Source organism: Crocuta crocuta, unplaced genomic scaffold (assembly GCF_008692635.1).
Source record: "Crocuta crocuta isolate KB4526 unplaced genomic scaffold, BGI_CrCroc_1.0 scaffold433, whole genome shotgun sequence".
NCBI classification, from domain to species: Eukaryota; Metazoa; Chordata; class Mammalia; order Carnivora; family Hyaenidae; genus Crocuta; species Crocuta crocuta.
In genome coordinates this window covers 971,766-993,149 of record NW_027530001.1, presented here as the reverse complement: position 1 = coordinate 993,149, position 21,384 = coordinate 971,766, and the positions used below count along the sequence as shown (strand labels likewise).

Sequence of the window (21,384 nt, the reverse complement as noted above, 5' to 3'; positions counted from 1 at the left end):
TCAGCCGGTTCTATTTTTCTGTTTAATACAGTCTGTAAAGGTTTGATGCTATCATATGGCTAGATAGAGTCTCTCTCATAGGCTGTGGGATTTATCTTAATGTAGTCTTCAGAGTTTGAAGGGGAGGAATCACAGTGATCCAGCCCAATATTTCACAGTTGCCTGGTACTAAAGTGTTCCTTCAAATTGACACACAGTGCCTCTGAAGAGTTGTAAAAAAAAAAAAAAAAAAAGTGTACATGGATTTGGATTAGCCTTAGTGCTTGAAATAAAGGTGATGGATGCTGTGTACTCTTTTAAAAATCTCTACGTACTCTATGGATTTTATGATCCTTTTTTATTTAAGTGTACTTTCAGAGTACTCCCCACCTACCCACCCCACTCATGCCATCTGGAATATATAAACAGAAACATAGGGAATTTAATATCTGTTTAGCTTAAAATTTGTTAAAACAACAACAACAACAGTTTTCATATTCTTAAATTGACAGTCTAAAACATTTTTGTATTTCATGGGTCAGTTCTTTGTAACTAAGGTTGGAATGATAACTTTTAGCAAGTTACCCCTTCTGTAAAGTGAGGATAATAGCTTTTATCTCATGAGATTAAATGAGATAAAATATAAAGTTCTTAGAATGGTGTTTTAAAGCATTAGATCTTAACTATTATTGTTAATAATGTTTATTCTTGAATTTTTCATATTTGCCTGTACAGAATGATAAAGCTAAAAAAAAAAAAATGACTTTTCTCTTTCAGAGCAAGTGGAATTACCTGCTGTGGCATCAGTCAGTGCTTCAGTAATCAAATCTCCATCAGATCCTTCCCATGTTCCTGTTCCTCCACCTCCACTCTTACTTCCAGCTGCTACCACAAGGAGTAATAGTACATCTGTACCCAGTAGCATTCCCAGTATAGAAAACAAACCTCCACAGGCTATTGTTAAGCCACAGATTTTAACCCATGTTATTGAAGGCTTTGTGATTCAGGAGGGATTGGAACCATTTCCTGTAAGTAGTAAGCAAATTTGTATTTTTTTTAAGTTATTTATGTATTATTTTTAAATGTAGCATATTGTTCTTTAATAAACTGCTTATATTTTTATTTCAAAAAAGTTGTTGAGGTGCCTGGGTGGCTCTATCGGTTGAGCATCTGACTTTGGCTCAGGTCATGATCTCATGGTCTGTGAGTTCAAACTCCATGTCAGGTTCTGTGCTGACAGCTCAGAGCCTGCAACGTTCTTCGGATTCTGTGTATCCCTCTTTCTCTGCCGCTCCCCAACTTGTGTGCATGCTCTCTCTGTCACAGAAATAAACAGTAAAAAAAAAAGTTATCTATCTCTTGCCTAGAACTTCTCTCTATATATATTCTTTATATATTTCCAAATATATTTCTAGAATTTTTATGCTAGCTATATATAAACTAAGAAAATTTTCAGGATCTTAAGGATATCAATTTTATAATTTGTAGAGAAAGATAGTTGGAAGTTTATTCTACTGGAATAAATTTTTAATTTTTTTCTAAGGGGACTGAAATTACACCAAAGGTGCCTTATTTTTCTAAGATGGTGTTTCTTTCTCTCTCTTGGTTTTTTGAAGCTTTTCATTCTTTTTATTTTTTTTCCTTAAATTTGAGAGAGAGAGAGCAAGTGGGGAAGGGGCAGAGAAAAAAAAGAGGGAGAGAGAGAATCTCAAGCAGGCTCTGCACTGGGGCTTGATCCCACAAACCATGAGATCATGACGTGAGCTGAGATTAAGAGTCAGATGCTTAACTGACTGAGCCATGCAGGCTCCTAAAATAGTGTTTCTTATATAATGTGATTACTTTGTGAACTTTAACTTGAGTGCATAAAGTAATAACTTCCCAGTGACCTAATATTTCTGAAGTTATCCAGTTGATGGTTTATAATTAGCAAATAGATATTCTCATTCTTAAGTCTCTGCCTTCAGTCAGATTTTAAAAATGTTTTAAAGTCTTCAAGGAGCGCCTGGGTGGCTCAGTCGGTTGGGCATCTGAGTTCAGCTCAGGTCATGATCTCATGGTGCCTCTGTGGGTTTGAGCCCCACATCAGGCTCTCTACTGACAGCTCAGATCCTGGAGACTGTTTCGGATTCTGTGTCTCCCTCTGTCTCTGCCCTTCCCCTACTCACATTCTGTCTTTCTCTTAAAAAATAAGCAAACATTAATTAATTAATAAGTAAATAAATAAAATCTATAAATAAATAAATAAAATCTTCACTTCAAAATGGAGGTGCCGTTCCTTGAGCCTCTTTCCGATTCTGTATCTCCCTGTCTCTGCCCTTCCCCTGCTTACACTGTGTCTCTCAAATAAACAAAAACAAACATTCATGAATACATACATACATAAAATCTTCACTTAAAAATGGAGGTGCTGTTTCTGTCACTAAAAGTCTTACAATTTGAGACTAGCTATATGTAATTTACATGTTAATATCTAGAGAAGAACATTATTCTTAGAAATTAAAGACAAGTGGCCAAAGTCAAAGACAGATAAAACAAGGGAACAAAATAACTCATTTCAAAGGCCTTTGAATCATCTGGTTTTTTAGATTTATGGTTGGTGAAGATCTTGCATTGCGATGGTGGGTTGCCTCCTCATCTGCCTTTGTTTTCAGTTAACTGTGTATTAAATATGGATCTCCTATAGGAAAGCTGATAGTGGAACAACAGTCTTTGTTCCCTGTTCCTCAGGATTTGGATCCTGGCAGTTCTGTGTACTGTAACTTTTGTTAAGTCACCCAACTGTTTTGGTCTTCATTTTTGTTCATCTAGCAAATGGAGATGGTACTTTGCTTTTAGGGTCGTTGTGAGGATTAAATGTGCATAAATTGTTATGTGCAGTGCCTGGCACTTAATACCCATAGCTGCTATTATTAATAATTACTAGTGTCAACCATAACTTTTTTTTTTCCTGGTTACAAAAGTAATGACATTATTTTAAATGGAAAATATGGGAAATGTACAGAGCAAATAATCCTCAGTAATACCACAATGTGTGTTGTTTTATATATTTCATATTATCAAGGTGGTCATATATATAGTTCTGCATCTGTCACATAGTATATTTAGAGTATTTGTTTTCTAATATTAATGGTACTTTAGGACTATTTTGAAAGGTTACATAATACTCCACTTTATGAACAACCATAATTTATGTAATTTTTCCATTATTGTTGGGCATTTTAGGTTTCTATTATTTAATAATTTCTTTGGCACAGTGGGGTGCCTGGGTGGCTCAGTCAGTTAAGTATTTGACTCTTGATTTTGGCTCAGGTCATGATCTTACAGGTCTTGAGATCGAGCTCCAGGTCAGGCTCTACGCTGACAGTGCAGAGCCTGCTTGGGATTTTCTCTCTCACTCTCTCTGCCCCTCCCCTGCTGTGTGTGCACTCTCTCAAAATAAATAAAAAGTAAACAGTAATAATTTCTTTAGGATGAATTCCTAAAAGTACAGATAGTGGATCACATTACATATGTACTCATAAGACTCCATAATAAGACTCACGGTATATATTGCTAAATTGTTTTCTGGAATGATTATTTAAATATATGCACACACCAGAAGTGTAAAGTCTTAGTAGCACTGCGTATTACAGTTTCTTCAGTAACACCTTTTGTAAATTTTACTTGAGGCATAATGTATATACTAACTGAAATTAACAAAATTTAAAAGTTCATGGGTGATTATTTTCTATAGTTAAATGTAGAATTTATAGTAAGTCTTCATTCACCGTCTGTGGCAGATACTCAAGACTTAGCGAGCATTCTTAAATAGGAGGTTCTGTTTCAGATGAGCTGAAAGTTCACTAGCAAGTCAGTATTGGTTTTGGTCTGGATTGTTTTTGCTGAAAATAAGTATTCATGACTTAACCAAGTATATTGAATATAAGTGAATATTTTGTTGTTTATTTTAATGTTAATATTTGAGGATTTTTTCCATGTCTTATGATTATAGTGGATTAGGTTGCTGAACTAGGAGTCAGGAGACTGAGTTCTAGTCCTGATTCTGCTTCTGTAAAGAAATCACCTAAACACTTTCAACATTAGTTCTCTTGCTTTTTAAAAAAATATTTATTAGAGCATACGCGCACATATGCGAGCGTGGGGGCAGGGGAGAGGCAGAGAGAGGGAGAGTGAGATGCAGAGAGAGAGAATCCCAAGCAGGCTCTTTTGCTCTGAGTGGAGCCCAATGCAGGACTCAGTCTCACAAACCATGAGATCATGACCTGAGCCAAAATCGAGAGTCTGATGCTTAACCACCTGAGCCATCAGGTGCCCTGTAGTTCTCTTATTTGTAAAATGCATACAACAGTGATCTATGCTAAGGAGACAGCCCTTCAAGTAAAAAGTTTTGTACGTAAAGAATCTTAAAAGTTGTTGAAGAAAAAAAAACAGGTTGATGATACTGGCTGATCAAAATTTATTACATATCTTTAAAGACATTAAAAAATTGTTTTTAATGTTTATTTTTGAGACACACAGTGCAAGCTGGGAAAGGGCAGAGAGGGAAGAAGACAGGATCTGAAGCAGGCTCCATGCTGATAGCAGAGAACACAATGTGAGGCTCAAACTCAGGAACCGTGAGATCATGACCTGACCTGAAGTCAGATGCTTAGCTGACTGAGCCACCCAAGGTGCCCCAAAGACCTTTTTAAACTACTTGCCTAAACTAGGACACTAGGTTCCATTTGACAGATTTTGAAGCATCCATATTGCTGATGACTTGAAATACAAACTGTTAATGTCCAGGTTGCCTAAGATTTTCTTAAGGAATAAAGCACTTAATGAATGGACCTGATCGGTTGAACAAGTAAATTATCACAGTTACTATTCATTTTAATAGGTTTTTTAACTAAGTTTTTTCTTCTTAAGATTTTTTTTATTTTTTTTAATATTTATTATTGAGACAGAAACACAGCATGAGTGGGGAGGGGCAGGGAGCGAGGGAGACACAGAATCTGAAGCAGGCTCCAGGCTCTGAGCTGTCAGCACAGAGCCCAGCTTGGGGCTCGAACCCATGAACTGTGAGATCATGACCCAAGCCGAAGTCAGACGCTCAATCGACTGAACCGTCCAGGCACCCCATAAAGTTTGTTTGTTTTGAGAGAGAGAGATTCCTAAGCAGGCTCTGTGTTGTCAGTGCAGAGCCAGACATGGGACTCAATCTCATGAACCATGAGATCATGACCTGAGCTGAAATCAAGAGTCAGATGCTTAACCGACTGAGCCACCCAGGCGTCTCTTAACCAAGTTATTTCTGAAAAACCTTTTAAAAGATTATTTTATTCTCTGTCTCATTTAAAGGTGAGTCGTTCGTCTTTGCTAATAGAACAGCCTGTGAAAAAAAGGCCTCTTTTGGATAATCAGGTGATAAACTCTGTGTGTGTTCAGCCAGAGCTACAGAATAATACAAAGCATGGAGATAACTCATCTGACACAGAGATAGAAGACATGATTGCTGAAGGTTTGTGGATTTTACTTAAGATACTGTTTAACTTTGACTTTTACTGCTTGAAACACAATATAGATTTTTATTCTACACATATTTTCACACACTGGGAAGTACTCACTTTTATTCTTATATAATGCATTATTTGATGAAAGTAAATGGAAAGCTAATCAGACCTTTAATGGCTAAATAATTCAGATGGCCAGATGTTTAATTTGCATAATGTCAAATTGACTTTTGAAGGAGTGTGGGATGGAAGAGTTCCCCTATATATGAAAGTAATTCAGAATTTTAGCATCAAAGCAACCATTTCTCTGTCTCTTTGTAAGCAGACTTAAGTGAGTGACTGTTTCACTGAGTTTGCTTAAAATTTTGCTTAAAAGCTCCTGGGTTGTTTGGTTTTAGACTTTCCATATTCTGATGTTTCATGTCAGGTGGGAACTACAGTTGTATTAAGGATGTACCTGTCAATCAAGAGGTGATTAAATTTGTTCAAAGAGGAAAATATCACTAAATCTTATTGTTAGAAATTCCTTTTTTAAAGATTTTAGTCTAATAGTGAATATTCCAGAATAAGCACAAATACATGCAGAAGTAATATCTTTTATCTTTTATTGATTCTGATCACAGTCCTGTAATTGCAATACAGTTTATTCAGATAACATTTAGTGTAGCCAAGGCTGCACAGTAGTAATTTAATGAACATCCATGTCAAAGTAATTATCCTCAGTATCTTAGTATATTTCATCTAAAATTAATTTTCACATATTTACTGAGTACTGTGTGCCTGTACTTTGCTAAATTAAACAAAATAGCATGCTGGTAAACAAAATAGATCATTGTCTTTGCCCACAGTTTGCCTGATTATGAAAAGGAAGGCACCTGTGTCACTGTTACTACCTTACACACTGTTGCAATGTATTCATCCCTGGTTTACTTTTTATTTGAACAGTGAAGAGTATGATAGTATAAAATTTGGTTTTACTGCTAACTTATATTTAGATCAGTTTGATTTTTTTTATTTTAAAAAATGTTAACTTAAATGAAACATTTCAAACCTACACAAATTAGAATTGTATAATGAAACCTCATTCACCCAGACTCAGCACTGTTACCTGATTTCAAACATTATTTTTGGCACACTAGCTTCATCCATCTCTTTTGTTTTCCTCCCTTCATTTCCCCCTTTCTCTTTCTCTGTCGCTTTTCTTTCTCTCCTTCCCTCCTTTCTGTTAAAAAAAAAAAAATCACAGTCCTCATTTCATTTCACTGGTATATAATTCATTGTGCATTTCTAGAAATATATATGAGGGACCTGGGCAGCTCAGTCAGTTAAGTGTCCAACTTCGACTCAAGTCATGATCTCGCAGTTCGTGAGTTTGAGCCCCATGTTGTCCCTGCTGTTGGCACAGAGCCTTCTTCAGTTCCTCTGTCCCTCTCTGTCTGTCCCCCCTCTCAAAAATGAGGATTAAAAAAAAAACCCACTAAGTTAAAAAAAAAAAAGATTTTAAATTAATAAAAATACATACATTTTTTATATATAATAACTATAATGCTGTATCACACAAAACAATAGTAAATCTTTGAGGTCATCTAGTACCTGGTTCATATTGAGATTTCCTCAATTATATAAGTTGTATAAATATTCTTTTATAATTATTTTTCAAATCAGAATCCAACAATGTCTACCTTTTACCTTTTGTTATACGTTTAAATTCACTTAATTCCTGAATACTTTTAGTTGTGCATACTATTCTGTCTGAGGAAAATGTTTCATTTGTGCTGAAGAATAGTAAAGGTGAATGTGCAGGGATTTTTCTTTTTTTCCTATCACTCTAAGAGGTGTATACATGACATTCTAGGCTAAAAAACACATATAGTGTGCCCTTTTTGTGTGTCCACATTGGAGAAAAATGGAAACCTGTTTAGGAAGCTTTATAGCATATGTCATATACTCATGGTTTATAATATAATAGACATACAGTGTATGTTAGACTGTGCTAGAACCTGAGAGGAGCTTTTGATCTAGTAGGAACCAGCGAATCTAATATAACTAAGGAGTAACATATGGTAAGTTTTAAATGAATTAAATAGACAGTAAGAACTGGGGACTTTAAAACTAGTTTTAAAACTAGTTGAGATATAAACCACTAGTGAGTTGAGGAGTCATCTTACACAAGTCAGAATGGCTAGTATCAAAAAGACAATTAACAAGTGTTGGTGAGGATGTAGAGAAAAGGGAACCCTCATGCATAGCTTGTGGGAATGCAAATTGGTGCAACCACTATGGAGAGTAGTATGATGGTTCCTCAGAAAACTAAAAAAAGATATAACATATCATCCAGTAATTCCATTTTTGGGTATTTACCCAAAGAAAATGAAAACATTAATTTAAAAAGATATGCACCCCTGTATTTACTGCATCATTATTTATAGTACCCAGGATGTGGAAGTAACCCAAGTGTCCATTAGTAGATGAATGAGTAAAGATGTAGTATATATGTATATAGACACACACACACACACACACAAATGGAATATTACTCAGCCATAAAAAAGAATGGAATCTTGCTATTTGTGACAACATGGGTGGACCTATAGGGTGTTGTGCTAAATGAAATAAGCCAGACTGAAAAAGACAAGTCATCTGATTTCATTTACATGTGAAATCTAAAAAATAAAACAAGCAGGGGAGCCTGGATGGCTCAGTTGTTTGAGTGTCTGACTCGACTTCAGCTTGGATCATGATTCCAGTTGTAGAGGATCGGGTTCTACGTCAGGCTCTGTGCTAAGCACNTTCTGCCCCTCCCCCCTCTTTTTCTCTAAAATAAAAAAAATTTTTTTTTAAAACAGCCACAGAAAGAAATAGACTTATAAATATGGAGAACAAACTGGTGGTTGCCAAAGGAGAGAGGATGGGAGGATGGGTGAAATTGGTGCAGGAGATTAAAAGGTACAAACTTCCAGTCATAAAATAATTAAGTCACGTGGCTGAAAATACAGTATAGGGGATATAGTCAGTAATATTGTTATATACTTGTAAGCATTTCATAATGCATATAATTGCTGAATGACTGTCTTGTGTACCTGAAACTAATTTAATGTCAATTATACTTCAATTAAACAAACCTGGTTGATGGAATGTTGTGACTATGTCTGTTAAATCCATCTGGTCCAGTGTATCATTCAAAGCCACTGTTTCCTTGTTGATTTTCTGTTTGGATGATCTGTTCTGTTCCTCAGTGTAAATGGGGTGTTAAAGTCTGCTACTACTATTGTATTACTGTTGATTATGTCCTTTGTATTTGTTATTAACTGTTTTATGTATTTGAGTGCTTCCATGTTGGGTGCATAAATATTTACAATTGTTTTAACCTCTCGTTGGATTGTCCCCTTTATTGTTAGTGTCCTTTGTCTCTTCATACAGTCTTTGTTTTAAAGTCTGTTTTGTCTGATGTAAGTATTGCTATCCTAGATTTCTTCTGACCTCTGTTTGCATGGTAAATGTTTCTCCATCCCCTCATTTTCAATCTACAGGTGTCTTTGGGTCTGAAATGAGTCTCTTGTAGGCTGTATATAGATGGGTCTTGTTTTTTTATACACCCTGTTACCCTGTGTCTTTTGATTGGAGCATTTAGTCATTTACATTTCAAGTAATTATTGATATGTGTTTATTGCCATTTTGTTACTTGTTTTATGGTTGTTTCTATCGAACACTTGAAAAGAGTGCAAACTGGTACAGCCACTGTGGAAAACACTATGGAGGTTCCTCCAAAAAATTAAAAATAGAACTACTTTACAACCCAGTAATTGCACCATTGGGTATTTACCCCCAAAATACAAAAATGCTAATCCAAAGGGATACATGCACCCCTATGTCTATTGCAGCATTATTTATAATAGCCAGTACAGGAAGCAGCCCAAGTGTCCACTGATAGATGAATATATAAAGAAAATGTGGTATTTACATATAATGGAATATTATTCAGCCATAAAAAGAATGAAATCTTGCCATTTGCAACAACATGGATAGAGTTGGAGAGTCTAATGCTAAGTGAAATAAGTCAGTTAGAGAAAGATACCACATGATTTCACTCACATGTGGAATTTAAGAAACAAAACAAATGAGCAAAAGAACAAGGAGACAGACCAAGAAACAGTCTTAACTGTTAAGAACAAACTGACGGTTACCAGAGGAGAAGTGGGTGAAATAGGTGATGGGGTTAAAGAGTATGCTGATGGAAAACAGCAACAACAAACCTGGCTGATATTACTGCCAGTTTGGTAAGTTTTCTGTGAAGGTGGGATTTGACCTGGGATGATAAAACATAGATTTAAGTTAATGAACAGGAAGAACCTTTTACGTTGGAACCATGAATAATAAATGTACAAAGGATGTGCAAGTAACTTCATAAGGGGGCAGCAAAAAGTAGACTGTTGAGTTAGAGAAGTAGTGAGAAGTAAGACTGGCAGAATCAGATTCTAGAGCATCTTGGATATTTGACCAAGTAGTTAGGAGTTATCTTGTCAAGAGAATGGTTACTGAAGATTTTTAGTAGGTAGGCAGGTAACATGAAAAGTGTGTTTTAGGAAACTGGTGGTTATCTGTAGGATGAAAATAGGTTTGGCATGTAATTGTTACTTGTAGTTATGTTGAGAAGAGGAAGGGAAGGGTTTATGCAGGACAAGGCAAAAAGGGTAGTTTAATAGGATAAATTAGAGTAAGGAAAAGGATGATTTAAAGGTGGTTAATCTGGGCATGGAGTAAGTAGTAAATAAACCAGAGATCTCATGCATAGTATAATTGCTTAGAGAGTAAACTCGAGTATTCCAACCACTAAAAAGGAAAGATAATTATGTAAAATGATAGAGGGTGATGGCAGTGCTAAATATTGCTACAATAGCTATCATCATATGTAAATGTAACAAATTAACACAGTGTACACTTAAATTTGCACAGTGTTATAAGGTAAATATACTCCATAAAAAAGATGAAGCTGTTTCACAGTGGAGATATATTTCCATAGACTATGCCAGATTTTTAAATACTTCATAATTTAATTTCCCAAGGTAATTTTATAAAGTATATTACTGTCTACTTCAGTGCTTATCAGAAGTACTATAGGGTGAAATGGTGAGGTCATTTATTTAGTGGCTTTAGTAGTATATGCAGTTTAATTCAGTAGAAAAAAACTTTGTGTAAGGATTATTCTGGCACCTTAAGCTGCCAGTGTGTTATGGCCCTGGCATCCCTAGAATGTTGTTTTCATTTCTAAGATAGTTAATCTTCATTTTCACATTCTAAAGAGTGAGTTGAGGGAAAGGGCACCACCTGGAATTGGCAAGCATTTCCATTCACACGTCATGAATGACCACACCTTGGGCAGAAACTGTAGTTTTTATTTTCAGAGACCCTATGTCTTGCTAAAAATTAGGATTTTGTTGCTATAGGAAAAACATGAAGAATGGATGAGGGAGAATTACAAGCTATCTGTGCCAGACTCCCATCTTTATTAGCTGAAACAAGAGTTTTTGAACTCTTTTGGCTCTGTAATTTATTATTATTATTATTCCACACTTTCACAAATGTGGAAAAGTAGCCTTAGTAACATTACCAAATTTGTTAAAATTCTGACAAACAGTGGAACAGGGATTTTTGAATCTGTTAATGTTCCTCTCTTCATTATGAGAAATAAAACTGATGTTCATTTTTTGTTAGGTTGTTAGCCCTTAGACCATACCTGTTTGGACCTCCCCTCTCTCACCAGCAAAAACATTTCTTCTTTATAAGGTAGTCTGACCTATTCTCAAATGTTGCATATTGCTACAATAATTAATACAGACTTTTAAAACAAAGCTTTCAGTATAGTCTGGAAATGGAATAACTTGATGACCAGACCTTTGGGGCCAGATTGGTGACTGTGGTAGGTGAGTGAGAGGTTCTGTCTCCTGTAGAGGCTTTTCAAAGTCCGTTCGGGTTTCAAGCATGACAAAGTGAAAACAATACTGGAAGTTGTGACGTTGGGTCCCAGGAATGTGTTGTTGAGCCACAGTTGTGTAAAAGCCATTTCCAGGTCATTTGAAGGAGCAATTTTAATTTTATTTATTTTGAGACCTTTTTTTTTTTCATTGCGACTCACCAGATGAGTTTTACTTGTGACGATAGCCCTGAAAAAGTTTTTAAATGACCTCTTGCTAGCTCATGGTTTGGTCAGTCATGATGATGTATTTGGATGTCCCTTGGAACTTTCACTGTGTTTTTTAGTAGTTTAGCTGTCTTATCTTGATTTGGCCCTTTGCCATTTGCTTCTCCAATAACACTAGGATAAAGTGACTGCTTCAACTTCCTGAGTACATGTCATCCATGTCTACATTTCAGAGTCCCTTTCTTCATCTTAATAAGCCTTTGGTTAAATGAATAACACAGAAAAGCACACATGGAACTCATAGCTAAAAGCTTTACTTAGTAAAGTGTAGTTTTTTGCATATTTTATATGACTTGGCATAGGAATTATGGTGATGCAAGAACATGGTAGAATATGGTGGGTTTAAGAATGTTAGCAGTTTTTATTTCTTAAGTACTTATTACTGGTATTGGTACTCTTAAGTCTCATGTGGAATATAGGAAACGGAACTGCCTCTTTTTTATGCCAACTTTCTCTTGTACTCACATAGTCATCATTGCAGTTCTTTGGGAACGGTATTATAAACCCCATTTTATAGAGGAGAAAGCTGTGGGCCATGAAGATTAAACTGCTTGCTTATAGGTGATTGCTGCTGAATACTGGAGGATTTAGGTAGGAAGTTTCCTTGGGTCGAGTGATACAGCTTGAAGAAAATTATGGATATAGAGGGGGAGGGAAGGATATTCTAACTTATTAGTACTCTGACAAGAAGGAGGTCAGAAATTACAAAATTAATTCTGATTTTTAAGATTAATATAAATCATTTTTGTTTTTATATGATACATATAAAAGGGACCATTTTATAATTGGGTATCTATATCTTTATGTTTTCTATTAACATTGCAGATCTTTGAAAAGGTTAATTATCTTACATGCTCCTCTAACGTCAAGTATATCAAAATCTTAGCCCCTTTCTGAAGGCATCCTCATTCTCTCCAGTTACAATGAAGTGTTCTCTGCTATATATCTTCATAGCACATTGCACCAAAATTAATATTCTATGCAGTGCTTTTTGAAAGTGTTCCTCCTGAAGGATGTCACTTATTCATCTTCACTTCTTTTATTACTGCTCCGTAAAGTTATTTGCACATTTTAAGTATGTTGGATTCTTAGTGGAATGAACCTTTAAAAATGCATTGCTTACTTATGTAGAGAAAACTCCATAAAATTTTTCTGGAGGAGCAAGAGGGAATTGATGGATCCAGTTGTTTTTGGAATATTTTCCTTGCCAAAGTGGCTATGGATTGAAAAGTTAAAAGACCATTTCTTTTAGTTTCCCAGAGGGACTGAACTAGCTGCATCCAACCAAAGTAGAGGCTTAAAGAAAATTTGCCACAATTAAATTTTTGGACGTTTTTTCCTTTGTTTCCTTCTTTTTTTTAGAGACATTAGAAGAAATGGACAGTGAGTTGCTCAAGTGTGAATTCTGTGGGAAGATGGGATATGCTAATGAATTTCTTCGGTCAAAACGATTCTGTACTATGTCCTGTGCCAAAAGGTATTTCTGTTCTCTTGACTTTCCTGAAGCATAAACCAACAAGTACTGTGACAAAACCAAAAACCCTGTGGAGCTTACCAGTGGCCAAAAGTACATATTGTAACATACAGGAAGAATATCAAGTAGGCATTATCTGAAGCTACTTTGATATTTAGATATTAAATTTTGCTCTTTAAAAATTACATATTCATAACATTTTCAGTGAGTTTTACAGCATATTCTGATATTGACATCTCATGTTAAGAATATGCTTAGGAGAATCTCTTCTGTGAACAGACTACTTGTCCTTAACATATCAAAACAGTTTTTCTTTTATCACCTGATTATTTGATCAATATTAAAATACCAGGATTAACTTTGTTTTTTGCTTATTTTATTTTTATTAGAGAGCATGAATAGGGAGAGAGGCAGAGGGGGAGAGAGAATCTCCAGTAGGCTTCACTCTCAGCACAGAGCCCAGTGTAGGGATTGATCCCACGACCCTGGGATCATGACCTGAGCTGAAATCAGGAGTCAGATGCTCAACCCACTGCACCACCCACGTGCCCCAGGATCTGTTTTGTTTTGTTTTAAAATGTTTTCATTATATCCTATTTATTTTAGGTTTTTAAGTGGGACGGCTGTAGCATAAGTTCTCCACATTGTTACATTATCAGAGAGCAAAATATGTCTTTTCTAAAACTGTATTTTCAATAATAATAATATAGGTAAACAGTACTGATAACAAAAGAAATATTTAGTATCTTCATTGTTCTTGTCGCAGGATTAGTTTACATAAAAAAAAAAAAACCCTAATGCTGATAATAAATCTTAATATAAGAGTTTACCACTGGAGGTGAGGTGTATGTACAGATTATTTTGAAATTTGTTCTTTGTTCCAAGAAGTGATTTTTCAATCAAAGAATATAAGATATTCTTTACATCTAAGGATTTTCTTGCTTGAACATACTATTTAGTATGGTGCCACTTAAATATACATAATAAAACTTAAATAAGTAATAGAAGTATTTTCCTCCAAAAAGTGGCTTCATTTGCTTTCTCTCTTGTTAATCTTTTATTCACATATTATCTCATGTTCTTGATAGCCGTAAGCAAGTTTTGTAGCTCCTGTTTTAACTTGGGAGTTTTCCACAAGGAAGACCAGTGGCTCTCCAATTTTAAGTGATTAGGAAAAAAGGCAGTCTTTCAGAATATTTTAAATGTCTTGATTATTTACAAATATTTCAGAACATTTGATGCCACTACCATCGCTCCTCCCAGAGATGATTGCTGAGTTATTGTACAAATGTACAAGTTATTGTACATTTAGGTGAATCTCTTTAGGGGGTTAGGGATCCTAACAGAGAAATGCAGGCACAGGTCAGGTCAGGGAAGAAATGCTGCTGTTTACATGTCTGCCTTGGAGATTTAAATATTTAGGGACTAAACAGGAAGTGTAAGGTTAGTCTCTCTGCTCGCTAGTCTTTGAGGAAGGAAGGCTTGTGAATGGAAATCAGAAACCTACAAGCTGAGCCCAGAGAGGAGCTGAGCCCACAGATCAGCATAATGAACACAGCAGGAGCTTGTTGAATTTTTAGAGTAAAATGGCCATTGGACACTTTTTTTTAGGTTTATTTAAGAGAGAGTGAGTGTGTGAGTGGGGGAGGGGCAGAGAGAGAGAGAGAATCCCAAGCAGGCTCTGCCCTGAGTTCATGACCTGAGCTTAACCAACTGAGCCACCCAGGTGCCTTGTGGACACATTAAAAAAAATATATTTTTAGAGAAAAATATAGCTTATTCATTTTCATGGTACTCCTTCCACCTCCTGATGTTTTCATGAAACATAGGTGAGGAAAATATTTTTTGGTATCTCTATATTGGTCGCAGGATAGTTCTCAATAGCAAAGTTAATTGGGATTTATTCTTGTCATTTTCCTGAGAAATCTCAGAGCAAAAAAGTCTTGAAAATACAAAGTTACAGTGCAAGGTTTTTTCTTAAATATTTATTTTTAAGAGAGTGAGGGGGTGGGGACAGAGGATCCAAGGCGGGCTTTGTGCTGACAGCTAAGAGCCTGATGTAGGGCATGAGCTTATGAACCATGAGATCATGACCTGGGCTGAAGTCAGATGCTTAATCGACTGAGCCACTCAGGTGCTCCTACTGTAGCAGTTTTATATATATTAAAAAAAGAGGAACTGTATGTATTTTTCTTAGCCTTTCTTCAACTTTTCAAAAATTTGTTTCTTAGATTATTCCTTTTTGCTCTTTTTAAGTTTGTATATTTTGAGAGAGGGAGAACGTGAGTGGGGGAGGGGCAGAAAGAGAAGGAGAGAAAAAAATCCCAAGCAGGCTCCACACTGTCAGTGCAGAGCCCAATGAAGGGCTTGATCTCACAAACCATGAAATAATGACCTGAGCCAAGCTCAAGAGTCGGATGGATGCTTAACTGACTGAGCAACCCCAGGTATCCCCTGCTTTTCTTTTGAGGGAAGGGTGTTGGTAAACTGTACCCAGGCCCAGTCTTTCATGTATCCCATTTTTGGATGGCCTCTGAGCTAAGGGTTGTTTTTAAATTTTTAGGGGGTTGGAGAAAAAAAATTAAATGAAAAATAATATTTCATGACACACGAAAATTATGTGAAATTCTAATTTTACTCTAAAATCTTACTGGAACACAGCCATCCTCATTCATTATTGTTCATGGCTGACAGCTGCTTGCATGTTACAGTTGCAGTGTTGAGTAGTGTGATGAAGTCTTGTATTATTCGCAAAGCCAAAAGTATTTACTGTCTGGGCCTTTGTAGAAAAAGTTTACCAGCCCTGTTCTAAGGCCTTGAAACCCAGTAAACAGCACAGGACTTTTTAAAACTGTCATCATGCCTTTAAAAGTCTATATTTTATTTTATTTTATTTTTTTTTTACAAATAGTTTATTGTCAAATTAGTTTCCACATAACACTCAGTGCTCATCCCCACAAGTGTCCTCCTCCATGCCCATCACCCCTCCCCCCCCACATCCATCAGTCCTGTTTTTGTCAGCATTCAAGAGTCTCATGGTTTGCCTAAAAGTCTATATTTTAAAATATTAGTCCAATGAAAGTAATCTTTCAGCCAGTTTTAAAGAATTATGTGTATTTGAATTTCCTAAATAGTGAGAACTATGATGAATTTGTGCAACTTTAAAATCTCAACTTTACGTTTTCACTCTTTAATTTCAGTATTATTTGAAAAATCTTTTACTAGGGGCACCTGGGTGGCTCAGCCAGTTAAGCGTCTGACTTCGGCTCAGGGTCATGATCTCACGGTTCGTGGGTTCAAGCCCCACATCAGGCTCTGTGCTGACAGCTAGCTCAGGGCCTGGAACCTGTCTTCAGATTCTGTATCTCCCTCTCTCTCTGACCCTCCCCTGCTCACAGTCTATCTCTCTCTCAAATAAAACATTAAAAAAATTAGAAAAAAAAGAAAAATCTTTTACTAGCCATTTGAGATTTCCCCCCTGTACTATACTAACCTGTTTATATTAGTCTCTCTTCAGAAACAATTACTTGGAAAAACAGTTTGAACATCTACACAGTTAAACTTCTTTTTCTCCTGGAACCTTGAATTATTTTGCAATAAATTGGTTATCTTCTGTATCATGCTGTTATTAGGAGAAAATATCAATACCTATTGGTGTCTAATAACAATTGAGAGCTATATTATGATATATAGAGGCCGTTTTTTGACTGTCAGCATAAGTAAATCCATTGAACACTATGGTTTACGTTCTGAGGTATTACAGTCCTTAATGAAGTATTTGGCACTTACTGATTCACAAGTGCACTTTAAAGTCATAATTAAATACTAAATGGAGTGTTCCATATATCATTTAATATTTTTTCTTACTTGAATTTCTTAGGTACAATGTTAGCTGTTCTAAAAAATTTGCACTTAGTCGTTGGAATCGTAAGACTGATAATCAAAGTCTTGGGCATCGTGGCCGTCGTCCAAGTGGCCCTGATGGGGCAGCAAGAGAACATATCCTTAGGCAGGTCTGTAGAAACCTTGCTTCAATGTACAATACCCTTTTCAGAAATGTAAGGAAAGTGCAATGCTGTATTTTACTTGTACTACATTTTCCAGCTTCCAATTACTTATCCATCTGCAGAAGAAGACTTGGCTTCTCATGAAGATTCTGTCCCATCTGCTATGACAACACGCCTGCGCAGGCAGAGTGAGCGGGAAAGAGAGCGTGAGCTCCGGGATGTGAGAATTAGGAAAATGCCCGAGAACAGTGATTTGCTACCAGTTGCACAAACAGAGCCATCTATATGGACAGTTGATGATGTCTGGGCCTTCATCCATTCTTTGCCTGGTATGTAATTCACCACTTGGCCTTAATATTTTTCTTGTGCATTCACACACAGGAATGATGTTAGATCCATCCACACCTATTGCACGAAAGGGCTAGAGAAGTACTATGTATATGTATTAATTAAATGGCATTTGCTATTGAAATGTGATCTGTTTCCTCTCGCTTATTCCCTCAGCACAACTGGGTATTTTCTCATACCCCCCAAGTCGATAAAAACTGACTAGTCCTGCTTCTGCTGTGACACCTCAGCCGGTGAAGATATTAAAGGTGCTCTCTTCTCTTCAGTCTGATTTCTCTCGAGAGGTCAGTAGAGAGATTGAGTCAGACACTTCTTCCCTTCTGCTCTATTTTTCTATTCCATTTCCTCTTTATTTCCTAATTTAACCTTTTTAAATAAAATAAGAGAGACTATATATATTTATTTTTTGCATTTTTGAAAGCTAATCAAGACCTTTTAGAATATGATAACATTTTGGTTTCTTTTTGAAAAATCAAGCTGGTTCTTTTAAAGGAAGCTGCATTCCTTGATTCTTTTCAATAAGTAGACATCAAGAACCCTTCTGAAATTTGTTTTTAAGGAGACAACTAAAATTCAGTTAAGATATTCAGTTCCAATATTGAGGGTAACTTTCTTATTTATGTTTTTTCTGCTCTCATTTTGGTGACTCTTTCCATCAGCTTAATTCTTTATGTTCTTTATCTTTTTTCTTTAATGCAACAGTCTTTTATATCTCTTTTCTCCAAGGGGCTGGTTACTAAAGATAACTCCAACATTGCTCATGATGAGACCCACACCGATTATATAAAGACTATATTTTTTAAAATCAGCAACTCTTATTCATTCCATTATGAATATGGAAAACAAGATTTTTTAAATGTTTGCTCCATTTTGATTTTATTGTGAATCATACTATTTCTCTTGACACAAGCTTTCCAGAAAAATATATCCCCTTTGAACTTGTCTACAGACTTATTAAAATTAATCCAACTATTTTTGCTGATTAACCTTTCTATGAAGGTAGCCACTATCTCAGAAGCAAGCTTACAGTTAATGTGCTGAGTGAAGAAGGTATATTCAGAACTATTAACTACTTTAAAAAAAAACTGTCATTTTACCTTACATACAGAATTCTAGGACACTTTATTTTCTTTTTTTAAGGTTTATATATTTATTTTGACAGAAAGAGAGAGAGTGGGGAGAGGGCCAGGGAGAGAGTGAAACAGAGAGAATCCCAAGCAGGCTCTACACTGTCAGCACAGAGCCCGATGCAGGGCTTGAATTCAAACCACGAGGTCATGACCTGAGCTGAAACCAAGAGCCAGTCACTCAATTGATGTGAGCCATCCAGGCGCCCCATTTGATTATTTTTCAGTACCTTGTTTTAGAAATGCTAAATAAGTCTTTTTTAAACAAGATATGGTCACTTTTAAAGATTGCAATTGTTTAAAAAGAGGATACATTTTTCATAGAAGATTTTTAAGCATGTACCTAAGAAAACTTAGGTGTGAGTTAATTGCTGACCATAGAGGTTTAGAATCTGCTTTAAAACTGATATGTTAGAGGATGGTGAGTCTTCACTGATTGTGGTTTTAATATATAAGGACTAAAATAAATTTTAGTTTCTAGGCCAGTCTGGATATCTTGAGAATTAACACTGGAATCTTTATTGATCCCCCAGAGCTTGACTTTGATTCTGTCATCTTCAGAATTAGTCTGTCTTCCACATGGGGGTGTGAACTGTTAGCCTGGTTTCTCATTTGGGGGAAACTGTTTCCTTTGGGGAGAAGGGTTCGTTCATAACCTGAGGAAAGTAGTTGGTCAAATAATGAACAACTAATAGATATCTGATTCTTCTATCATTTCATATGCTTCTTTTAGGGCTAATTTTCTAATTTTGCCCAACATCCAGTTGCCATGAGGTTACTTTTGGATGCTTTTATTAGAACAAAGGCTAAATTCCTTTGTCTCATTCTTGCTTCTTCAGTTGAAAAAAAATATTGCTTATAGCTTGAAATGCTTATCTTACTGAGCTCATCGAGACACAGTTTTGCCAGTTATTTAGAGAACGTTACATATCATTATTTAGAGAACATTATAAACTGCTTTATAATTTAGAATTGCTTGGTACTGTGTAAGTCTGCTTAATGTAACACTGCTTTCCTTTTACTGATTAAATGGGAGTATTTTCAATGCTTTGATAGGCTAAATAACAAGCTTAATATCTGTGTGATCAGTTCTATCTTCTTTCACAAAGTTTCTCTGAGTAATACCTGTGACTTAAAGAAAATTTCATATCAGAAAATGCTCTAATCTTCATTTCTGTTTACTCCTTTGGCCTTTGTAAACTTCTTTGAAACCTCTTTCAAGCTCATTCAGGACTGTGTTGGGTATTTTTTCCCCCTAAGTACTATTTTCAAACTTTTCTCATAGAAGGAACAAACTTATAAATTTTGTAATCTCTTATATTTTCATTCTTACCAGTTGAAATAGGCTTCCCTCTTTATATAGGGCACTCATATTTACTCGTAGAGTTTTCTCTTCTCTTTGTATAATTTCATCTTGTGAACCATCCTGGTGGGATCGTATTAGAGCTGGTATGCTATATACCCAATCTCAGAGCTGTCACCACAGTGGAAAATTATTTTCTTCTCAATTTGTGTGTATTCAGAAGTTCTCTAGAGGAACAATTCTTATTTTCAGTTAACTACAGTTCTCTTCTTAACTCTTGATACGGTGCAAAACATCAGTTTATTCGGTATTTATCGATTTGTGAATCTGTAGTAGATTTGTTTTTTCTTCAGGCATATATAGTAGGAATTATCTAAAAATACATGATTATTGGTTTTCATAATACTAATATTGGGACTTGTTTACATTAAGTGGCAGGTGATCTATTTCACCAGCCTATTTTGTGTGGAGTGTTCTTATTTTGGGTATTTAGCTGAAAGAGTGACCGAACATTGCAAAGTTCAGCTGTGACTTGTGTCCATTGGCAGAGGCCCATGCCCATCTTGATAGCTGTTTCTGGTGCCATAAGCCCAGCGAGGCTGACTGGTTGCTGCAGGTGGGATATGTTTGGTAGGAGTCCCTGGGGTACCAGCCATTTTATAGAAGTAGATTCTAGTGTCAGAAACTCAGTACCTTGAGCATCTAAAGGTATTTTGAAAATTCGTTTTTCTCTAATGAGTTTCTGGAAATGTATTCACTTCTGCCTCCCCACCCTCACTTTTTCTTTTTTTAAGTAATTTTATTTTTTCATTTCTATACTAATGTATAGCATAACTACCCTTAGTTGTGGTTGGCTTAAGAGAGTTATGATCCAAAATCTGAAGATAATGCATTCCTACTCAATCATGCAGTTTCCCAAAACATTTTTGTTCTTTATTATTTTGCTAATCCATTTACTTAGTACAGGAAGACATTTGAAGAGGATCTCACAATACATAGGAACAAAAACATTCTATACATTTCCTCATGGAGAACTCCTTGTTTCTATTCCCAAATGTAGCTCTTACAGTCCTCATTACTTCTCATTGCTCCTGTTTTCTGAATCTAAGTAAGTTCCGCCCTATCTTTCTCTCTCTTTTCTTTCCTGTGTTTCTTGTAAGTAAGACTGAAGAGAGAAGAACATTAGTTCTTTCATAAAAAGAAGGATGGAGTCACAACTAGATGCAAGATTAGTCAGTTTTGTGTGCCCAGTTTTGAGAGCTACCTCTGGGAAAAGAAAGGGAGCTTTTTCTATGGTGAGTAATCCCATTTTAACTGTATAATTTCTTTTATATGGTAAATGGTCTGCGTAGGGTACTTTTGAAAGGTCAATTTTTAAGTCTGAGAAATTAAAATAGAGAAGTTGAAAAGCTGGCTGCTATATATAAAACAGGAAAGAAACCGCTAACAGAG

The 21,384-nt window shown here is 35.8% G+C and overlaps 1 protein-coding gene across 14 annotated transcripts in view; it reads left to right on the top strand.

The window, feature by feature from the left end:
* PHC3 (polyhomeotic homolog 3) overlaps window positions 1-21,384 on the top strand; it is an 82,892-nt gene that overhangs the window by 52,028 nt on the left and 9,480 nt on the right. For 11 of the 14 annotated variants that reach the window (XM_077763658.1, XM_077763655.1, XM_077763648.1 and 8 more), the window contains 5 exons: window positions 757-1,007; window positions 5,323-5,482; window positions 13,036-13,150; window positions 17,028-17,160; window positions 17,252-17,483. In XM_077763658.1, coding sequence (XP_077619784.1) covers window positions 757-1,007; window positions 5,323-5,482; window positions 13,036-13,150; window positions 17,028-17,160; window positions 17,252-17,483 — 891 coding nt within the window. Of the gene's footprint in view, window positions 1-756; window positions 1,008-5,322; window positions 5,483-13,035; window positions 13,151-17,027; window positions 17,161-17,251; window positions 17,484-17,658; window positions 17,727-21,384 lie in introns of those variants that run through there. The other 3 variants (XM_077763651.1, XM_077763659.1, XM_077763660.1) reach the window with 3 other exon arrangements.